Source organism: Nerophis lumbriciformis, linkage group LG30, assembly GCF_033978685.3.
Source record: "Nerophis lumbriciformis linkage group LG30, RoL_Nlum_v2.1, whole genome shotgun sequence".
NCBI lineage: Eukaryota > Metazoa > Chordata > Actinopteri > Syngnathiformes > Syngnathidae > Nerophis > Nerophis lumbriciformis.
The window spans coordinates 3,255,030-3,278,311 of NC_084577.2; the positions used below are offsets into that span (position 1 = coordinate 3,255,030).

The following is a 23,282-nucleotide window of genomic DNA, read 5'->3' on the forward strand; positions in this document are numbered from 1 at the left end:
TGAAACACAAACAAATCTAAGTTGATTTAATTTCCAGTTTGTCAAGTTTTATGCCCCGTAAGAAAGCAAACCAGTCTGTACTTAGTAAGCCTTTCCAGATTGTGTAGCACATTTCTTTTAATCAGGACTTCCAACTGCTGTCAGGCAACAAAACTCTACTGAATTATTAATATAATTGAAAAATGTGTATTTACTGAGCATCTCCACCATCATAGTGTTAATGTGATTTTCCACTTGGCTTCTATAAGTGAAATTTGCATGTTATTTCTGGTAGTGTGCTGCTTTTTGTCACTACTGGTTAAAACACTCATTGCAAAACCAAAAAACCTGGTGACCACGTGGACGTACTTGCACTCTTTCCAGTTTATTGACTTGTTTGACAAAAACAGGCATGACAGAATGCATAGACAGAGCCACACTTTAAGCAGGCTCATCGACGACAACATAAAAAAAGGGGTCAGCAGGAAAAAAGGCAACAATTTATTTAAAATGATAAAAACACTTTCTCTTGTAGTTCCTCAATCAAGTGCATATATAAATCCTATCATCTCACACTCAAGACATGACTGAATGATACGCGGTTTTCATTTAAGCGAGCACGCACAAAACATACGTTCACAATCACGCAGTTTAAATGTAGATGCAAAATAATCACTGCATGAAGAGGATGTACAAGATGAACTTCTGACTTACTGTACAATATAAGTGAGAAAACACAATTACATTTGTAGTTAAGGTAAATTTCACGGAAAATAAAATGACATTCTCCTCCTTACTTAGTCTGCGATGTTCTATTTGTTTTTGCATGATCTGACTTTTTGAAGTTTGCGTGCAATTAACACAGCCGAGCTGTACGAGACTAGAGCAAACCCAAGTGACTTGTGTCACATCAACAGCATGTTGATGGAATTGTGCAATTTAATGAGCTCTTCACAATATCTGGCTTTGTTTTGGAATCGAACATGTAAGCCTAAAAAAACGCTACTCCACTCAAGCTCGGCCGTTTGAATTGTCTCTTTTTGTGGTCAGTGTAAGCCAAACTAAGTGAACAGCAGACCACACAGAAAAAAAGGTGATAGTAGCACATGACAACATTGCACAAATTAGTTAAACATGTGTCTTGTGATCATGGATCAATCCTTGTGACAAGGTGACACAGTTTTTTTTTTTTTGTTAAAAATCATATAGGAACAGCAAAAACCTTCATTGTAACTGAAATGTATAAAACTATGCAAAGAAAAATATAAGCTTTGTTATATTCTTTTAAAATGGTAAAACATAGCACTTTAAAAAAAACGGACTATCTGGTCAAGATAACATGTATATGCTATATTCTTGGATAGGAACATCGTTCATGTAACTTGTAAAGCATGTCTTAAACAAATAAACCATACCATACCATTGTGCGTTTATGACATATTCCTTTCCATTTTATCAACCGCAAGACTCCAGGGATGAGAGGATTGTCCTCGCAACTGAATAAGACTGAATTGTTATCAAGAAGACTGGTGAGATACTATGAGAACAGGTTAGGAAAATATACTTTCACAACTAAAAGGCAAAGGTTCTCTCCCACGGAGCTACACAGAATGCTTGCCATTATCGAGTCAAACAAATGCAACACAATCACGTTATTTAAGTAAATATATTAATTTGTTAAAATGTGTGAATTTATACTTATCTATAAACAAAATGGGCCAGTGTTTTACTTCAACCAGTGTATTTACATTCCAGTAGTTTGAAGTAGTTAGCAGTGTAATATTGTGGTTTAGTTTGGCTACACAGTATGACCGTTAAAAGGATACCGAGGGATGTTATCAGTCTTGTTCAAGCATAAAAGCTACCGTACCTCTAAGGCAGTCGTTTCATATGGGCATGAAAGACCTCTAAATGTATGGAAAGCAAAAACCAAGGAGGTGCTTGCAAACCTGACAAAGTCTACTGTATATAAATAAGCAGGTAGTTACCAAGGCTTCCTTAAGTGCCTGAAACCATGTGTACAACCTGTGTGCAACTACATTTCTTCACATTTGACTGTGGTGAGTTCTGACAGGTGATCCACAAAGTCAGACCCAACACAGACTACCACCTCTACTCCCCACAAAAGATGTGCAACGTACGTTACATCTTGTTTCTGCCCAAGGCACATTCACAACCCTCTGACATTTGAGTCAAAATTGAAAGGTGCTTGTTGTTTTTCCTTCATTTTGAATTCAACTACACCCGGAATGATACACAGCAACGCATGACTTTTTAATAGGTCAGTGACGATGGCAACTGTCTAATAACCACTAGATTGGAAGTGTGACTGTAATTAGTCTTTTATGCTAATTAAATAAGACGTTGACACTGAGCTTTATTAGGCTATTTATAGACTATATAACAGTCGAACAAAATAGTACCAAATGAATGCAGGAGGGAGGGCTTCTTTTTTTCTGCAGCATCCCAAACAAATGGGAGTGTCATTAAACCTTTCCTGTGCCTTTGGTGATAAAAGTAAACCTGCCACTTTAAAATCTTCACTGTCGACATGCTGCCAGCAGGTTTTTGTGTTTTGTTTTGTTTCTCCATCTCTAAACAGGAGCTGGATTACAAGTGCTTTCTAAACAAGGGAAGACTTTAGCCATTCAGGATGTAGACGACAAGCTCGTAGGTGCACATCATGATGGCGGTGTTGGGAATCTGGCGTACCAAGTGTGTGGTGAGGCCGCGGTAAAGGGCGCGGAAACCCTCCTCTTTGGGAATAGTTGTTAAAGTCTGGAAGAAGGAGCGATATTTGGTGCCCTCCTCGCGTAGTCTTGTGCGGATCACTTCTGTAGAGGGGTAGCACACAGCAGAGATTTAAGGGACATTTAGTGAGAACAAAGCCCATTTAAAAAGTTTAATAACGCTCACCATGAGGATAAGCCATGGATGTGGCACAGGTCTTGGAAGTGGCAGCAGCAAGCATCATCCCCACAAAGTCTGACGCGTCCTTGGATACCACATCTTGCTCGTCCATGTTCTGGGGGGCCTTGGCCTCCAAAAGACGTCGTTTGATGTTTTCATAGATCACAAAGTGGATCACAGTCTCCGAGATGCCCGCATAGGAGGCTGACATCCCCCTGTAGAAGCCCCGTAGGCCATCTGACTGGTACACTCGCCGCACACACTCCAACGCATTCATCCGTCGCTCTCCTCGATTTCTGAAGCAAAGACAGGAAGATACATAAAATGAGTCACAGGTGAAATTGGTCCTTTAGTCCATGAAGAACTTGCTTAGAGCCAAAAGTCATACCATAGCTTCACACAAGCATTGTATACCACTGCCCCCCTAAATGTATGATACTGTGATGAGAATATCAGTAATTCCCATACATGTACCGTATTTTCCGCACTATAAGGCGCACCGGATTATTAGCCGCACCTTCAATGAATGGCATATTTCATAACTTTGTCCACCAATAAGCCGCCCCGGACTATAAGCCGCGCCTACGCTGCGCTAAAGGGAATGTCAAAAAAACAGTCAGATAGGTCAGTCAAACTTTAATAATATATTAAAAACCAGCGTTCTAACAACTCTGTTCACTCCCAAAATGTACGCAAATGTGCAATCACAAACATAGTAAAATTCAAAATAGTGCAGAGCAATAGCAACATAATGTTGCTCGAACGTTAATGTCACAACACACAAAATAAACATAGCGCTCACTTTCTGAAGTTATTCTTCATTCGTAAATCCTTCGTCTTCGGTGTCCGAAGTGAAAAGTTGGGCAAATTTACGATCCACTGGCAGATGTTGGCATCGTCTGGCGCTGCCTCCTCGTCTTAGTGAAGGTGTGTTCGCCTTCTGTCATCCATTGTTCCCACGCAGTTAGCAGTCTAGCTTCGAATGCCCTGTTGACACCAATATCTAGCGGCTGGAGGTCTTTTGTCAATCCACCCGGAATGACGGCGAGTATTGAATTAAGCGCGTAAGCGTGTCTCTTAATGTGATGTTATGAGCTAGCAAATATAACAACTACACTACCCAGCATGCAACGATAGTGACGAGCATGCGCGGTAGCCCTGAGAAGCGTTGTATGCTGGGAGTTAGACTGTGGTTATGAGCACGCTGCGAGTAAACGTTGAGAACTCAGTTAACACGCCTCGTCTGCATTATTTATAATTAGACAGACAACACACTTAATAGGAGCCATTTTGGGGTCTTTACATAAACACACAAATGGAAATGAAACGTCACATATCCCAGCATGCACCGCGCGCTTCTTCTACGGGGAAAAAAGATGGCGGCTGTTTACCGTAGTTGCGAGACCTAAACTTTATGAAAATGAATCTTAATATTTATCCATATATAAAGCGCACCGGGTTATAAGGCGCACTGTCAGCTTTTGAGAAAATGTGTGGTTTTTAGGTGCGCCTTATAGTGCGGAAAATACGGTATTCATTCATTCATTAGTGGCAACTTGCTGCAGATAAATTTGGTCCGCCACAGAAATATTTAGCCCTATTTGCTCACAAACACTTTATTATAGTGGTGTCTGAGTGGCTTGTAGTTACAACTGTAGACAGTCGATGGCATTATTGCTTTGCATATTAAGACGCACATGAAAGTTATCTTCAATCTCTCAGCAATAGCCTGTAACTAGTTGGACAAACAGGTCATTAAGCTAAACAACAGTCTTACTCAAAAAGCATCATTAAAGCACTTCATCTTTCTCATTGAATGTCATTGGTTTCTTAAAGCAAACATCTATGCAACAAAATATTCCAAGCATTTCTTGTTATCAAAAATATCGGCTTGTCAACATGAGTTTTGTTTTCAAAACAAGTTATCCACCAGTTTGTTAGTGAAACATATAATTATAAAATTTATAGGAAATTGCATAAGAATATCATGAGGCAATTATATCAGTATTTTCATATATATTCACTATTTGTTTTAAATGGCCCACTGAGGGCAGCAATAGCTGCCATGTGGCCCTCAATGGAATCGAGTTTACAGTTAGGTGCTTCATAAGACTCATGCACGCAATAAACAAACACTCGTAAAATTGACTATGATGATTTTTGTCTCTTCTGACTTCTAAATGTTACAAAGTTGGATTCATATGTTAAAGAATGCCAAAGCATCAAATCATAAGGCTCATGCATTTGGGTGTAGGGATGTAACAATAAACAGTAAAATGGTAAACAGCGGTAAAATATCCCACGGTGAGTATTACTGTTTTAAATCAAAATTATACATAAAACCGTGATTGATAACACTTTGGCTCATATACTAGAGAAGCGAGCTCGTGCTAGCTAAATTGCTAACATGAAAACAAGAGACATTAACCTCCTTTTCCATTGAAAGAAGACATTCCCAATCTAAATTTGTGTAGATAGATGCATTATTGTCTTAGCAACTATGATATTCAGTTGTGCACACTAAACCGACAAACTGTGCTCTCTTGGATAGAAAGATCGATCGATCAATACTCGAAGCAATATGACCACCTAACAAGTTTTTTTCTTTATTTTCTACTCTTTTAATTTGTAAAAGTTTTAGTGTTTTTAATGGTAAACATATTTAAACACTCAAAAATAATCTGGCTCTTGAAGGGGCAGTTTGCAACATTTACACATTCTTCTTGACTAGAGGGCGCTAACTTTCCAATATATTTTACACACTACAGGGTTTCCTCTAGGGTGTACCCCGCCTTTGGCCCGAATGCAGCTGAGATAGGCTTCAGCACCCTCCGCGACCCCAAAAAAGGGACAAGCGGTAGAAAATGGATGGATGGATTCAATAGTGGTGCACCACGGCAAAATATAAGCCGCCACACCATAAAAATGTGTGTTTATACGTGAAAACGAATTTAAGTAATACAATGTATTGTAGCGTCCAGAAGCATAACGGTACACACAAAGTCAGAAGCTCTTTTGAACTTTTATTGCCAATCTTACGCTAACAACAGTCCCAATTCCACACGTTTGTCTCCATGCTTCCCCAGACACACAACAACTCTTCCTCATGCTCCGCCAACACGGTGTGTTCACAGACCATCGGAATAATGATCATAACACACAAACACACACATTAACACCAGCAGGTGGTTACAGTATGAATGGATATATATATTAGTTCATAATTTGCACACTATTGACGAGTGATGCACCATAAATTCGGCCCGCAAAAAAATACCAGTTTGTTGCGATGATGTAAGCAAGACATATGGGATTGTCTGGATCAGAGGCAGCGTTTCTGCGAGGTAGACTTACTTTAATATAACCGAGATACACCCATTGACAGCAATCTACAAAATGTAAGAGGACAGCGCTGGCTTTTAAGGAGCGAAAGGCGCAAAGCAAGCGTGACGTTATTCTTGCTGCAGCTTGCATATAGCGACAGAAGAGTCTTTAAACACGAGTAGTCTACAAGAACACCAGTAATATATGTTAGATTTGAAGTGATTAAAAGGATTGGAGAAGTCTCTAGACCCTTGAAAAATTCTCAACAAAGTACATTGTACAATAAGCAGCAACAATTGTAAAATTGGGCAAAAACGATATTATGCAAGAAAAATATGTTGCTACTAATTATTAATAACAGTTTTCTTGTAAATGTATGTATAACTTTTTGTTGACCTTTTTAAAGAAAATATATGCATCATAGCAAATTATGTGTTGACGTCATATTGACCACACCCATAGCCATTCCCCCACCACCACAGGTATCTGTGCAATCTAGGGAAAAGTCTGCAGTATATCCCGCACTTTTAAGGTTTCTGTAACGTAATGATGTAAATACGTACGTACGTAACACATGCACACGCATCAGCTTTGGGTGTTAGCTAATAATAGCAATTTGGATAGCTTAACGTTAGCGGTTATTGAATGTATATTCATTCATCCTAACAACAATATGATTGCAAATTGTTTGTTGTTTTTCTCGGACTGCTTTTGTATGTGTGCACACGCTCCCTGTGTGTACGTGTTGACAAGAAAGAATGAGTGACTGTCAAACACTAATTATTTCATCCAGGCCGGTAATTTTTTTTTATTACATACATTTAATAATTGTGAAAAATATAGACAATTGTAAAACAAATGTGTGCTGTAAAACCACTAATGGTAACATAAGCTAGCCGAATGTTATTGTTATATTTTTTGCTTAGAAAAATGGAACTTAGCAAGTAGCTGGTTTGACACAAACCAAACCCAATGCCATAAGCACATTGCTGTGGGAAACAAGTTAAATGATATACAGAATATGTTTTCATGAAGATCTATTAAGGTGAGATAAAGAACACACTGAATGACACATTGTATTAAATAAAAAATGGCTACATCTTAGGGCAGCAACTTCACCTGGCATCCAGCTGTAGACGGGTCTTTATAAGCCATATTGGATTGGTTGCAGTAATGGCTGTAAAACCTGCCAAAAGGAAAAAAGGAAAAGGAATTCAGCCGGATATGCTGCCATTGACAAAATAACCTCTCCGCCAGCAATATTTACCTTGTAGAAATCATGCTAATGTGGATCCCTACGATTGCGAACCCCATTTTAAGTAATTAAATAAGGTTAAAAAAACCTACTTTGTATGTGTTAGAATTTAATTTGACAGACAAATAGAATTATCTTTCAAAACCCTTCCACATGTCACTGCAGCCACAGGTCTCAGACTGCCGCACATAACCTTGGTCAGTGTGGGGAGTCATTGTGACAAATGCTGACCTCGGCTTCAAAGATCTGAGTCATGCTGTGCTAAAAATGGCACAGTAGTCAACCTGTGAGCTTCAACTTTACACACACCGATGACATTCAAACTGTAGCTACAGCAGCATGCATAACACACAGGGTCTTCCCTAGCTGGATCACAGCGACATAAATGGCAGATAACCTAACCTTGAAAGGAAGACAAAAGTGCACTTGATTTGAAAACGTGCCTTTTGACATCTTACATTTTATGAGGGGCCATTAGGATTATCCAGTAGATATAACCGCTGGGTTATGGACACACAAGAAGTGTTTTAGCACACTTGTCAAGGGGAAGCTACGGTTTTCAAGCAACCTTATTCAAAACACAGGTCAACACAATCTAGTTCTATCAACACAAAGGTACTGCAAATAATCTGTAAAAGGTGAAGGCTGAAAATAACACAGGTCAACACAATCTAGTTCTATCAACACAAAGGTCCTGCAAATAATCTGTAAAAAGTGAAGCCTGAAAAAAGCAACACAGGTGTGATTAGGGATGTAACGATAAACGGTATGAATGAAAACCGTGGTAAAACTCCTGACTGTTAGTATGACCGTGTTAAATTAAAATAATAAAAAAAAACGTGATAATAACTACACTCTGATAAACTCACGGACTGACTGGCGCCAGCTTGCTAGTTTATATGCTTACATATAGCGACATCAACCTAAGAACGTAAGAATCCCCATACCCAAATTAAAACCTGTACTAACACATTGTTGTCTGAACAACTAAGCTATTCAATTGTGCACATTAAAACCTACAGACGGTGCTCTCTTAGTACAGAGTGATTGTTCTATACTCATAGGAATACAGGACAAAGGTGTTTTTATTGTGCGTTCAAGGACCGCTGAACAGAGTAGGGCGCCACGTCTGCCAGACATAATAAAAAAATAATTATAAGAGTTTTTATTTGCTACACACTTATTTAAATACATCTTAAAGTTTTACAGTACAAATAAATATTTAAAACAACAAACGCTTAGCCATTGAAACAGATAAAGTACTAAGATTAAAATACTATCAGTGAAGCATAAACACAAAACATGCAAAATAAAAAATTGTGGGTCTATTTATTTTAGTTATTTAAAAAAAACAACTAACTTGGTCAAAATAATTCAGTGTGTTTAAGTCATTTTTGAGCACTATAATCATTACTGTGAAAAAAAAATAACAGTGATAATTTTGGTCCAGAAAACAGTGGTATAACATTTTTATATCGTTACATCCCTAGGTGTGAACCTAACTATTTTTTTTTTTTAAACCTTACCTGCATGATACCAATCCAGTCCGCATTACTCTGCATTTTTATTTCTAATTTCTGTAATCGGCCACTCAGATGGAGTACATTAATGAGCTAGTGGAGGTGTCCCGACTGCGACATAGTAATTACCTGCCATTCCAGCTGAGACCATGTGAACCTGAGTGGAGTCAGGTTCCAGCACACTGTTCAATTTCTCTTTGGCTGTTGAGTAAGCAGCGAAGTAGATTGCTCTGTTGAGACAAAAAAGGGTGAATAAATAAACATCTAGATGAGGCAAAACAAGGCATACTTTGTGAAAGGAATTATTCTCATTCAAGCATGTGCTGTAATCGGCTAATATTGCCCACCCATTAATTCAATGCTTCATTCATGGAATTTAAAAGTTCAACACATAAGCAGTTAATACAAACCAGGCTCTTTACTTACACTAGACCAGTATATATTTATTTCGCAAGATTTTAGAGCTTGTATAATTGTATATTGCTTTTCGCTAAAATACAATTTCATACTGTTTTTACTTTATTCATTCTCCTTTTATCTTCTCACATAAATAGCAAAGTCAATATACATTTAGTGATTTACATCATAGCACGAAAACACCACAACCCGCAATGCAGTCATTTGTAGCTTCATGCCAGCAAACACTCAACAAGCAATGTCACTTGCAGGTGCCTGTCATTAGCTACCACTTTGCTCTTATCATGACCACACTAATGATAATAAATGATGACTGGGCTCACTAATGTGAGCAGGGTTTGCAAAACACATTTATGGGGATTTCCTCTTTCGGCTGAACATTAGTTGATTGCTAGTTGAAAAAGTTGTGATAATCAATGATGAGGTCTAGCTCTAATCGAGGACCATTACTCCTTTTTTGAAATTGTTAGAAAAACAATTCACATACTGCATAAATTATGTTATCAATCTTGGTGGAATTTTAACATTTTTAACATTTTTAAATCATACAACATTGCCTGTAGAAGACAACATTGTATGTCAACTAATTTTCTAATCATCATTTCCAAAAGGAAAGTAAATGTTTTTGCACAGCTCTTGTTATAATTGTCAGTTAGTGTACCGTACACATAAGCTGAAAGGAAATGCATTATTTTCACATACTAGGGATTAGAGATGTAACGATAAACAGCTCAACCAGTAAAAGAAATAAAATACTAAGATTAAAACACTATCAGTGAAGCATACCAAACACTAAACATGCAAAATAGTGGGGTTTCTAACAGTGTGTTTATTTATTTTAGTGATTTTAAGAAAAACAATAACTTGGTCAAAAGATTTCAGTGTGTGTATAAGTACTTTTTGCGCACATTCAACAATATTGTGATAATAATCATTTTGTTACAGCCTTACTAGGGATGCAATTACCGGTATTAATAAAAAACCACAGAGAACTCGACAGGGTTAGTATTACCGTTTAAATTTACATTTATCGTAAAGGCGTGATTGATAACTGCCATTTGATGAACTACTGGACTGGTGATGCTGCTCATTTTCTGGATAGGAGAGCGAGATAGCAGCTTGTGGCACTATTTACTGACTGGCAACTAAAAAGTTAAAGTTAAAGTACCAATGATTGTCACACACACACTAGGTGTGGCGAAATTATTCTCTGCATTTGACCCATCACCCTTGATCACCCCCTGGGAGGTGAGGGGAGCAGTGGGCAGCAGCGGTGGCTGCGCCCGGGAATCATTTTGGTGATTTAACCCCCAATTCCAACCCTTGATGCTGAGTGCCAAGCAGGGAGGTAATGGGTCCCATTTTTATAGTCTTTGGTATGACTCGGCCGGGGTTTGAACTCCCAACCTACCGATCTCAGGACGGACACTCTAACCACTAGGCCACTGAGTAGGCTAGCATAATCCCTAGCCATCTTGAATGCTAACATGAAAACAACAGACAACGTCTTTCCCCATTAAGAAACTACATACCCCAATATAAACAAACACATTACTGTCTGCGCAACTAAACTATTCAATTGTACACATTGAACATATGAGCTGTGTTTTCTTAAGACACAGTGGTAAATATGAAGATATATATTGTGTGGCTGTTGCTTATTATATATTTAAGCACCGTTTGGATGATTTCTTGATTTTAGTGAGTGTAAGTAGCCTACTTTTGGGACACAGTCAACAATATTGTGATAATAATATAACCATGATAATTTTGGTCATTATTACAGTGATATGAAAGTGTCATTAAATCCCTACCACATACCAAAGGATGACTGAACAAAGATATTTGATCAGTTTACACATTACCCCTGCAATTGCAGGATTGTGACTGTCTAATTACACAAACATGCTAATTACAAGAACACATTTTGTAATCTTTTTAGATTACATGAAAAATGTCAAGTTAAATACAATGCAAACCAATTGATAGTATTTCTGTTTTTACACAGAGGCTCACAATGCTGCTGATACAAAAAAAAAAAAGCTCTATTCTTACCTGGAAGGTGCCACACCCACCAAATTCGGTCCCAAGCCTCTGAAAAGTGAGCGGGGTCCTTCTTTCTCTAATATTAGTCTGAAAATACAAGGACAAGAAGTAATATGACTACCATCAACTTTTCATACTTACACAGTGTAATAGTAAAACAATATAGAAGGCTAACCATATAGGATGGAAACAACATTTATCCAGTTCAGTAGGTGACACACCTGATAGTGCAAATACAGTAATCTACAAAGTATCAGAAGCATTTGTTCAGGTAGTAAAATCACAGATTACATTACCAAACAACAATCACACCATGATCGTATCAATCATGGTGTGATTTTTGATTTTGAATTTCTACAAAATCAAAATCTGCGCTGCATTGCAGGTAAAAAAAAAAATTAAAAGTGTGTTTGTCTTTGTTGTGTTGAGCTGTTTAAAAAAGCATAACGTTAAAAAAAAAAACATTTCACTAAAGCAAACTAATAGTCCAGTCATGGTAATAAAAACGTGAAAATTATCTGTCGAGGGTAAATTTACAAATGATGAAAAATGATATCTATCTGCGAGTAATTTTGAGTTAACTATGAACAAACTGCGATTAATCGCGATCAAATATTTTTTATCGCTTGACAGCCCTAATATTTATTAATTTGGTCTCTTCGTCTAAATTTAACTCCTGCCAAAAAAATTGGAATGACTGACGGAGAGGAGCAGGCAGGAAGGCGAAGGCGGGCATTATGGCAGATGTACATGTCATTCGAATGATTTTTGGACCTACAAGACTAGGCTCATCTACTAAGCATCTGACATTTTGTCAACTTCTCAGCTCTTTCTCCCTCCATTTAATTAGGGGGGGGGAAAAAAAAAAGAGTCATTGCAATGATAGACTTGGATGAGAATCAACCAGTGGGTCATCAAAGAAAGACCACTCATGTGACTAACCTACTACTCCACATGCCTACATGTATGGAACTTCTAATACTGGCTAATAAGTACAAGGTGACTGGACAACAAAGTATGATTGTTCTGTCCCAAGCTCGAGTCATTGTTTTCTGTCAGACCTTTTGAGCGAATGACACAGTTGCGGACAAGCAGCAACAACGGTAGAAATCCACATGTGTAAGCTTAATCACAAAACTTGGTCAAACTTTTGTAAGAACATAAGGTGCCTAAATATATTTTGTTTGTTATGTACTGAAATTTCTGACTTTGTGATGTCTTTTGTATTTGTGGTTGTGTTGTTGTTGGTTTTGAGAGTAACTCTGGCAATCAAAGCTTGTTTAATACATGTACGGTAGCGCTAATTTGACAGCTGGAGGACGATTAAGCTACACCTTAGGTTTAATTGTGATGAGCCACATTCATTGTGTGCAATGTTTGATGTGTTAATGTTGTTTAATTTCTATATAAGTAAACATCGGTTTATTGTGTAAATGTATTAACACAAAACTTTTTATTTCATTTATGTAAAAATAAACATTACGTAAAATAAATAAATACTTTTGTAATGTTTATTTTGTGTTTATATTTTCAGTCTTACTAATCTAAATGAAGGAAGAAGTGTAAAAATAAAACTGAGGGAGAAAAAGATTTCGAAAGAAGGAACATAAATCTTCAACAGAACTTCTGGAGCTTCTATTTCTTAATGCTGTTAACTGTCTATGCAGCTGCAAATGCTGGAATCAAATAGCGAGGGCAGAATAATGAGTTTATTGACAGTGCATTGTGAAAGCCAATTGTCTACTTTGCAATTAAGTAAACTCAGTCTCAAAGGAATATAACCTGCGCAGGAACTTTCTGACAAAACATCCAACTTTCGATGTCCTGCCACTACGCCCTTTGACTTGAAACTTCGACCCTCTTCATTATGTAGTTGAATAGCCCTGGTGCCGTATTTATCAAGCGTCTTAGAATTACTCCTAAGAAGTCTGCTGAGGGTTGACTTATGAGTAAAGAAATTCTTCGCTGAAAGCTGCACTTAAAAGTTAGTTATCAAGCGTCTTACTCACACTTTCAGCGAAGTGTAGAACTGAATCTTAAGTGTCACACTCAGAGCTGAATTACGACATTACTATGTACCGTAAACGGAATTTTAGGTGACGTCATTTCTGTGTCCATAGAAATCACCAATCACGGAAGGGAATCCCTTGTCTAAGAATAAAGAAATATCTTAGAGGACAATGGGAATGTATATTTTGAAAATAAACTACAAAACAATACAAAACAAACAAACAATATTGGCAATGAATCAAAAATAAATGTTTCCTTTTCTTTCCAATTAATTTTCCCAGTGGCGAGATATCGAAGCATTGTGATGACCTTTAGTTCTGCTGTGAAAGCTCTGCTGCGTGATGTTGCTGATGAGATGACGCCCCTTATTAAATCTGTGACAAAAATAATACCCGCTCTGTCTAAACGATACCGTTTGATCAGCTGCAAGTCATCAAACAAAGCCAGGACATCCTTCCGCTCCCTGAACGCTGGCGCACGTCTCTCTCGCCTCAGTGCCATCCCCCGCTGGCAACTCCTAACCACTTAAGACACCTCTGAAGGTCTCTTAAATATCGTGGAGAGTAGGAGTGATTCTTAGACTTAAGAAAGTTGATAAATAGCTTTTATTCTTAAGTTTGAGAGTAGGACTAAATTTCACAAATTCTCAGGACTTAAGTGTAAAATGGCACTCTAAGACGCTTGATAAATACGGCCCCTGGTCTATAGTATTTCCTTTTGTTCAGTGCCTTGAACCGGAAGTAAAAATGCCGTTCTGTCTAACCGTCGTCCATAGCTTTGTTACTCGCATGGTTTCTTCATTCAACACTTCAAGCAACGTTTGTAAGTTTTACAATGTAATTAAAACAATTCATACTTAAAAAAAACATCACCTTTGATAGTAGTGTTCTCTTGCGTATTTGTACGTGCTATGATAATGTAATCAAGCTAGAGTCGTTAGCATTAGTTAATATGCTAACACATTTACAAGTGTCTTTAATAGTATTAACTTATAGTGGCATTCTTTTTGTATTGATTCAATTTCGTAAATTCACCAAAACGTCAACGTGGAGTTATTGAGTCTGTTTAGCTGATTGGAGAGCTAGCTTCATCAGATAGTGGGTCCATGACGATGAATTCTGCTCTGTTTGATCAGCCGGTTTACTGCCGTGTTATGGTATGCAAATAAAACATTTACAAAATAGTTATGTGTAAATAACTAATTTCACAACATACATATATAGCTTATAGTCCAGAGCGGCTAATCTAAGGAAAAACCTGTTTTTCTTCAAAAATTTTGTGGGTGCAGCTTATAGTCCGGAAAATTTAGTATCATAAATGTGCGTATTGATCCAATACAAAGTAGTTACACGGTCATATGTTAGTCGTACTTAAAGCCCTCCTTTTCCAGGGACTTTTTTCCTGAGTTCATGAACAATAACAAAGATAACAAAACATTTTGTGATAACAAAAAATATTGACGTAATTATTCTAGTATTGACTATATATGGCTGTTAGACTTAGTATCGTTGCACTTGATATTTGTATAGATACACCCACTTGTTTACATTCAGGAGCACTAGCTTGCTGTTAGCGGTTAAATGTTGTATCCTCCTAGTGAAGCAAGTTAAGCTATTCCTCGTCATGCAGGGATGATACTTGCAAAAAACAGTTTATTTGTCAACATAGAGGCGATGATTAATTATTCAGAAGTAGCTAAAACACTGTTAGCCTCTAGCTTGCGAGGACTTTGCAGTGCATTGCTTCACCTTCATTGTTCGTTTTAAAGCAAAAATACGTCCATTCTTAACCTTCTTTCTCCATTATGTTTCCGCTTGTATGCACTCTGTGTGTGCGTGTTGACTCACTCAACATGCGCCTCGGCTCATATTACCAGCAACGTCACCACGGAGCGCCACTATATTAGGACCGGTATACTTTACAACCCTAAACCAGACACACGCTGACTTAAGCAAACATTAACTGAAGCCTAATCTCCTTTGATAGCAGAGAGGGAGGAAACAGGACTGATCAATGAAATACAATAAATGAAGACTCACTTGAGGCAGTGCAGGGGACCTGGTGGGGACATGCGGGCCACACTTGCCCCATTAACGGTACTCAGCTGAACCTCGGACACATAGAAACTCAGTGATGATGACTGCAGACGTGTCTTCACGACTTCCAGTGGACAAGTCAATATGGCTCCAACGGTGCCCCCACATCTGGTAGACGGATAGAACAGGCTTGTGGTTAGATATCCAGTAATACATAATGAGGTCTACTGTAGCTGTAGTAGACTTAAATTGTTTTTTCACTGCAAGTGTAAGCATTCACAACTGTGGGTTAAGTATGAAACCCGTGTGAGCGGAATTTGAAAGATCCGTGGCATTGCAGCCAGGCCACAACCGGAGAAATTGAATGTGTCTTGGAAAACAACAAGGCCACTGTCAAATGGTGGCCTATTGCATTTTGGAACGTGAAAACAACAGCAGATATTATTCACTGTTAGCAAAATTGAAAAGAGTCAAACAGATGCAGACAATTCCCTTAAAATAAAAGTATGGCTAAACAGATGTTATGAACGTAATTTATAACATTCAATCGTCCCTTGTTTATCACTGTTAATTGGTTCCGGAAATTATTGCAATAAAGTAGGAATCATTAATTATAAATCAAATATATTTATGGATAGAGCATTTAAAACATGTTTAGGACCCTCCAAACAGGCATTTTACGACTATGACAGCCCTGTAGACATGAAATAACACCCTATAGTCACCTTTAACCTAATTTAATCCAATATAGGAATGCTGCATGAGGCTCGGCCAATCAGCGGCCACAATCCTGAAATTCTGTTTATTTGCCGCAATGGAGCTGATAATTATGTTAGGGGAGTGGCTCCACACAGTGTATGGAGAAACATCTGATAGCTTGTCAACCAGGGGGCCATAAAATAAATAAGTATCATCCAGACGAGATCACTGTGTGTGATCGACATTAAAAGACATTAATTGGCAATGGTCGATCACATGTTTTACACGAAAATTAGTCGATATTGATTGGGGGCGATTGATTTGCACTAAGGGTTTGTACAGTATGCCAGCACTAATTAAGTACAGCTGTACTATTAAATTAAAAAGGTATAATATTGCCTTTGAAAAATACCAGTGTTTTTTGTTCATGCACCTGGTGGCGCACCGCGGCGTATGTAGCGAGTCAACACACGCACAGATCACTTGCAACCTGAAATAGTGTGGAGAAAGAAGAAAGAGAATTTACGTATTTTGGCTTAAAAACTAACGAGAAAGGTGGAGCTATAAACACTGAAGCGCCGCTTTGCAAGTAGTGCTATAAAACATAGCTAGCAGCTGAAGTCCATCCACAATGTTTCAGTTACTAACTTCTAAACCACTAATCCTACCCTCCACGGCGAAAAATAAACTATGATTCTTATAAGTGTCATCCCTGCGGGACGAGGAATAGCCTAATATGCTTCGCTATACATTGAAGGAGGATACAATAGCTAACCACTAACAGCACGCTACGGTACGCTACATAAATGAAGGTGTGTGTTGCTGAGTCCGACCTGGACATAATCTGGACTGTACATAAATGCTTATTTTGAAAATGTAATTTTGTTTATAGATTATATGCAATCTGTTGTTGTGTTCCCTAATTTTCAGTGTACATAAATGAAGGTGTGTGTTGCTGAGTCCGACCTGGACATAATCTGGACTGGACCTGGTTTTAAGAAACATAATCTGGACTGGACCTGGTTTTAAGAACCCTTTAAACCAGTGGTCCCCAACCACCAGTCCGTGGATCGATTGGTACCGGGCCGCACAAGAAATGAAAATAAATAAATAAATAATAATATTTTTTTTATTTTGATTAAATCAACATAAAAAACACAAGATAGACTTACAATTAGTGCACCAACCCAAAAAACCAACCCCATTTGTGTGAATGAGGGGGAGGTTTTTTTGGGGGGGTTGGTGCACTAATTGTAATTGTATCTTGTGTTTTTTTTATGTTGATTTAATTATTTAAAAAAAAAAAAATAGATCTATTTCTGTTTACTTGGTCGGCTACACAAGATTAGCTGCCGTCATTTTAACGCCAAAGCTGAGATACAAGTTGCCAACAAAGTTTTTTGGCCCACGTCAGTCAAAGCAAAATATTTATGCGCTTTTATCCATTTTTTTAAGATAATAAGAGCTCCGGGGGGAGTTTTGTGGAGAGCATAAAACACACCCCTAGATTAGTAACATCCACTGTTGCGTTACATCAGTCGAATTCCAACACTTTTGTATTACTTTCTTTAAAACATTTATTCAGTATTTTTTAACTTTATAAAGTTATATAGTTGAAACCGATAATGATGCCAAAAACATTAAAAAAAAGATGGGAAGTCCTCAAATGCTTATTTTGAAAATTGTATTTTGTTTATAGATTATATGCAATCTGTTGTGTTCCCTAATTTGAGTGTACATAAATGAAGGTGTGTGTTGCTGAGTCCGCCCTGGACATAATCTGGACTGGACCTGGTTTTAAGAGCCCTTTAAACAATCTAATTTCATTGACAACCTGTAAATAAAATATAACAAAATAAGATAAATAAATAAAAAACGGGCAGCACGGTGGAAGAGGGGTTAGTGCATCTGCCTCACAATACAAAGGTCCTGAGTAGTCTTGGGTTCAATCCCGGGCTCGGAATCTTTCTGTGTGGAGTTTGCATGTTCTCCCCGTGACTGCGTGGGTTCCCTCCGGGTACTCCGGCTTCCTCCCACCTCCAAAGACATGCACCTGGGTATAGGTGGCCTTAGTGTGTGGATGTGAGTGTGAATTGTTGTCTGTCTATCTGTGTTGGCCCTGTGATGAGGTGGCGACTTGTCCAGGGTGTACACCGCCTTCCGCCCGATTGTAGCTGAGATAGGCTCCAGCGCCCCCCGCGATCCCAAAAGGGAATAAGCGGTAGAAAATGGATGGATGGAATAAAAAACATTTTTTTGAATAAAAAAGAAAGTAAAACAATATAAAAACAATTACATCAAAAATAGTAATTAATGAAAATATTAGTGGACCAGGAGCACACACAATCATGTGTATCCCTTGCAGACTGTATTGTTCTATATTGTAGGAACCAGAATATTAATAACAGAAAGAAACATTGTGTGAATGAGTGTAAATGGGGGTGGGAGGTTTTTTGGGGGGTTGGTGCACTAATTGTAAGTGTATCTTGTGTTTTAAAAAAAAAACCAACAAGATCTATTTCTGTTTACTTGGTCGGCTACACAAGAGTAGCTGCCGTCATTTTAACGCCAAAGCTGAGATACAAGTTGTCAACAAAGTTTTTTGGCCTACGTCAGTCAAAGCAAAAATATTTATGCGCTTTTATCCATTTTTTTAAGATAATAACAGCTCCGGGGGGAGTTTTGTGGAGAGCATAAAACACACCCCTAGATTAGTAACATCCACTGTTGCGTTACATCAGTCGAATTCCAACACTTTTGTATTACTTTCTTTAAAACATTTATTCAGTATTTTTTTAACTTTATAAAGTTATATAGTTGAAACCAATAATGATGCCAAAAACATTTAAAAGAAAGATGGGAAGTCCTCAAATGCTTATTTTGAGGACTTCCCATCTTTTTTTAATGTTTTTTGGCATCATTATGCCAAAAAAACATTAAAAAAAAGATTATGTTTATAGATTATATGCAATCTGTTGTGTTCCCTAATTTGAGTGTACATAAATGAAGGTGTGTGTTGCTGAGTCCGACCTGGACATAATCTGGACTGTACATAAATGCTTATTTTGAAAATGTAATTTTGTTTATAGATTATATGCAATCTGTTGTTGTGTTCCCTAATTTTCAGTGTACATAAATGAAGGTGTGTGTTGCTGAGTCGGACCTGGACATAATCTGGACTGGGCCTGGTTTTAAGAACCCTTTAAACAATATAATTTCATTGACAACCTGTTAATAAAATAAAATAAAATAAGATAAATAAATAAAAAACATTTTCTTGTTTAAAAAAGAAAGTAAAACAATATAAAAACAATTACATCAAAAATAGTAATTAATGAAAATGTTAGTGGACCAACCGCACACACAATCATGTGTATCCCTTGCAGACTGTATTGTTCTATATCAGTGGTTCTTAACCTGGGTTCAGTGAGTCGGCCTCAGGGGTTCGGCAGAGCCTCCGCCGCAGCGGTCAAGACACACCAGACTCATGAATTGATTAACGTGGACCCCGACTTAATTAAACAAGTTGAAAAACTTATTCGGGTGTTACCATTTAGTGGTCAATTGTACAGAATATGTACTGTACTCTGCAATCTACTAATAAAAGTTTCAATCAATCAATCAAGTAAATAAAAACTTCTCCCTATCGCCGTACCTGTACTGTAAAGTTAAAATTTGAATGACAATAAAAAGGAAGTCTACGTACTATGGATACCCCCAAACAATGTTCGCTCTAATTTTACATCTGATTTGCAAGTGTGTACCGTAATTTGTTGTGAGTTCATGCACTGTGTTGGTTTTCTTTTTTGAACAAGGTGATGTTCATGCACGGTTCATTTTGTGCACTAGTAAAAAAAAACATAACTTGTGTCTTAAATTTGAAAAGAAAAACAAAAAACATTTTATTTTTTACTAAAGAAGGGTTCGGTGAATGTGCATATGAAACTAGTGGGCTTCGGTACCTCCAACAAGGTTAAGAACCACTGTTCTATATTGCAGAGGTGGGACCAAGTCATTGTTTTGCAAGTCACAAGTAAGTCTCAAGTCTTTGCCCTCAAGTCCGAGTCAAGTCCCGAGTCAAGACAGGCAAGCCCCGAGTCAAGTCCAAAGTCAAGACTGGAAAGTCTCAAGTCAAGTCCTAAGTCCTGCATTTTGAGTTTCGAGTCCTTTCAAGTCCTTTTAACCACAGACTAATATATTAACACAGATTGTGTATGCTTTTCAAACTGTATTTATTTATTAAAACAAGTGCATTTTAAATTGCAGGAAAGAAAATTGTGCTGACATTGCACTTCATAATAGCACTATTAACCAGTCATTTTAAACATTAACTCATTCCTTTACAGAACAAACACATTGAAAAATAAAGTGCAAATGTACTTATTTGTACAAAAGTGTTAACATTGAAAAAAACATGACATATACGTGAACATAACAAAAAAGTTGTACTTTTTATATGTCAGGGCCCTATGCTGCATTGCATTTGCAAAAGACCAAATTAGCCAAGAGTCTGTCAGTCATTTGTGCATGATGGGGGCGTAGTATGATGCCACCGTGGCTGAAAACTCGCTCCACTGGAGCACTGGAGGCAGGCACTGCCAAGACTCTCAGGGCCACTCGGAACAGTGAAGGAAGAGTCTTCATGTTCAATGCCCAGAACAAAAGGGGGGAGAGAGTTGTTTTGGGTTGGTGCACTACTTGTAAGTGTATCTTGTGTTTTTTATGTTGATTTAATTAAAAAAAGAAAAGAAAAAAAAAATTATTTCTTGTGCGGCCCGATACCAATCGATCCACGGACCAGTACCGGGCCGCGGCCCGGTGGTTGGGGACCACTGAGGTAAACAACCAACAGTATGTCAGAAAGCTAGCTAAAACGGTACACATATTCATAATATAGTATACATTTTAACTGACCTTTATTTTACTATTTTTGTCTTTTTTTAGGTGGCTAAAATACGCGGTGCTGCTGACCGCCGTCTAACGTTACGTGTGATATATTGACTAACGTAACCCTGCTTGAAAAAAATCGCTGAACAAAAAGTATGAATAAGGTAGTGAACTGCAACAGATTCCCGTGTTTGCAATAACGTTATAACGTTAGCAGTGAGTTTACAGCCTCACTGATTTAACTACACAGAAAATAAAAGTCACGTTACTTAGCCAATAAACGTTATCTTACATTCAAAACTTACCGTTCTTTGTGCAACTTCAAATGTCGGACAAAGTTGGAAGTTGTTGCCTCTCCATCAGTAATTTTCGAACCGCATGTGTTGCATACTGCAAACCGTTTTGTGTTGACCACCTCGTAATTTTTATACCCAAACAAAATTATTTTAGGTATCATTTTTTGTTCACTGGCGTGTGGTTTGGACATGTCTTCTTCGTTGGTTGTCCTGCAATTTGATTGGATGAATGCTGTGTGATGAAAACAAAGTAGATCTAATTTGATTGGCTGTTGTACTGAGACCACACCAGCTGACACATGCAACGCTGATAGACAAGTACACAATGAAAAATACGGAGCGCTCCCGAATAACTTTTTCATCTTTGGGTTTTGGGGAAAGTAGTAAGTCATGTCAAGTCATGTCAATTCAAAAGGCTCAAGTCCAAGTGAAGTCACAAGTCATTGATGTTAAAGTCTAAGTCGAGTTGCAAGTCTTTTTACATTTTGTCAAGTCGAGTCTAAAGTCATCAAATTCATGACTCGAGTCTGACTCGAGTCCAAGTCATGTGACTCGAGTCCACACCTCTGCTATATTGTAGGAACCAGAGTATTAATAACAGAAAGAAACAACCCCATTTGTGTGAATGAGTGTAAATGGGGGAGGGACGTTTTTTGGGGTTGGTGCATTAATTGTAAGTGTAGCTTGTGTTTTTTTATGTTGATCTAATAAAAAACAAAACAACAACAACAACAAAAAACAAGATCTATTTCTGCTTACTTGGTCGGCTACACAAGATTAGCTGCCGTCATATTAACGCCAAAGCTGAGATACAAGTTGCCAACAAAGTTTTTGGCCCACGTCAGTCAAAGCAAAATATTTATGCGCTTTTATCCATTTTTTTAAGATAATAAGAGTTCCGGAGGGAGTTTTGTGGAGAGCATAAAACACACCCCTAGATTAGTAACATCCACTGTAGCGTTACATCAGTCGAATTCCAACACTTTTGTTTTGCGTCAGTGTCGTAACAACCGTTGATGACACAAGTTATAAAACAATGCACTCTCAGCTCGTGTTATATATATATCGAAACGTACGACATTGCGCGGAATGCCGGCGGGCGCAAAGTCACAGTGATAAAAAGCAAGGTGACATATGGCAAAGCAAGTGAAAACACACCAAAAACTAGACACGCGTGGAATTAGGAGGACTAGCAAGGATAGCAATGGCGTGCAGCTAGCTAGCTAGCTCCTCTAATCATAAACGTACTCACCCTCCTGCAAAAAGATGAACTATGGTGTCTCTTTGACTCATTTTGTCTCATATTCGGGAACCGTCCACGGGCAACCGCAAGGGAGACAACTGGAGCGTGGGTGTCGAGGCGGGGCAATGACAAAAAGCCCCACTTTGCTAAAAAAAAAAAAAAAAAAAAAAAAGACTTTCCAACACTGTATTGTTGTGGAGGTCAGTGGCGGGGAACAAACGATCCTAGCTAGCTAGCCAGCGAAGCTAGCAGTCTTCCGGTGGGTAAAATTAAAAAAAAAAAAAATCGATATCACGGCGACAGATTTACACCGCCACGTTTGCAAACGGTACGATACTTCATCGTGGTATACGATGTGTTTCTAGCTGTCGCCCCGTTACTCGTGACAGCAAGCGGTGAACACAAGCCGACCTGACTGTGCAAACCCTGCTTCAGGTCGTATGCTTATGGCTGAATGGGAAAGTAAAAGGCTGAGACGGTGATTGGCTGAAGGTTCCGGTAGACCCGCCCCCTCACTTCTTCTTCACGTGATAGCGCTTTTTTCTTTTTTTTTGAAGGGCAAAGCTCATCTGCCAGCTCCTACACACGCCTGACCTCACTGTTACTTTTAGTCACGCCGCTGCCAGCGTCACTAGTTATTGAAGACATACTAACTAGTAT

General features: G+C 38.2%; 1 protein-coding gene across 1 annotated transcript; it reads right to left on the minus strand.

The window, feature by feature from the left end:
• Positions 1–339: 339 nt before the first annotated feature.
• On the minus strand, positions 340–23,072 carry LOC133572579 (solute carrier family 25 member 36-A). The gene is made up of 7 exons (XM_061925392.2): positions 22,632–23,072; positions 15,501–15,665; positions 11,461–11,538; positions 9,118–9,218; positions 7,333–7,399; positions 2,896–3,185; positions 340–2,813 (listed from the first exon to the last, which is right to left on the minus strand). The coding sequence occupies exons 1-7, from the start codon at positions 22,670–22,672 to the stop codon at positions 2,620–2,622; spliced, it is 936 nt and encodes a 311-aa protein (XP_061781376.1). The 5' UTR covers positions 22,673–23,072; the 3' UTR covers positions 340–2,619.
• Between the last annotated feature and the right edge of the window lie 210 nt (positions 23,073–23,282).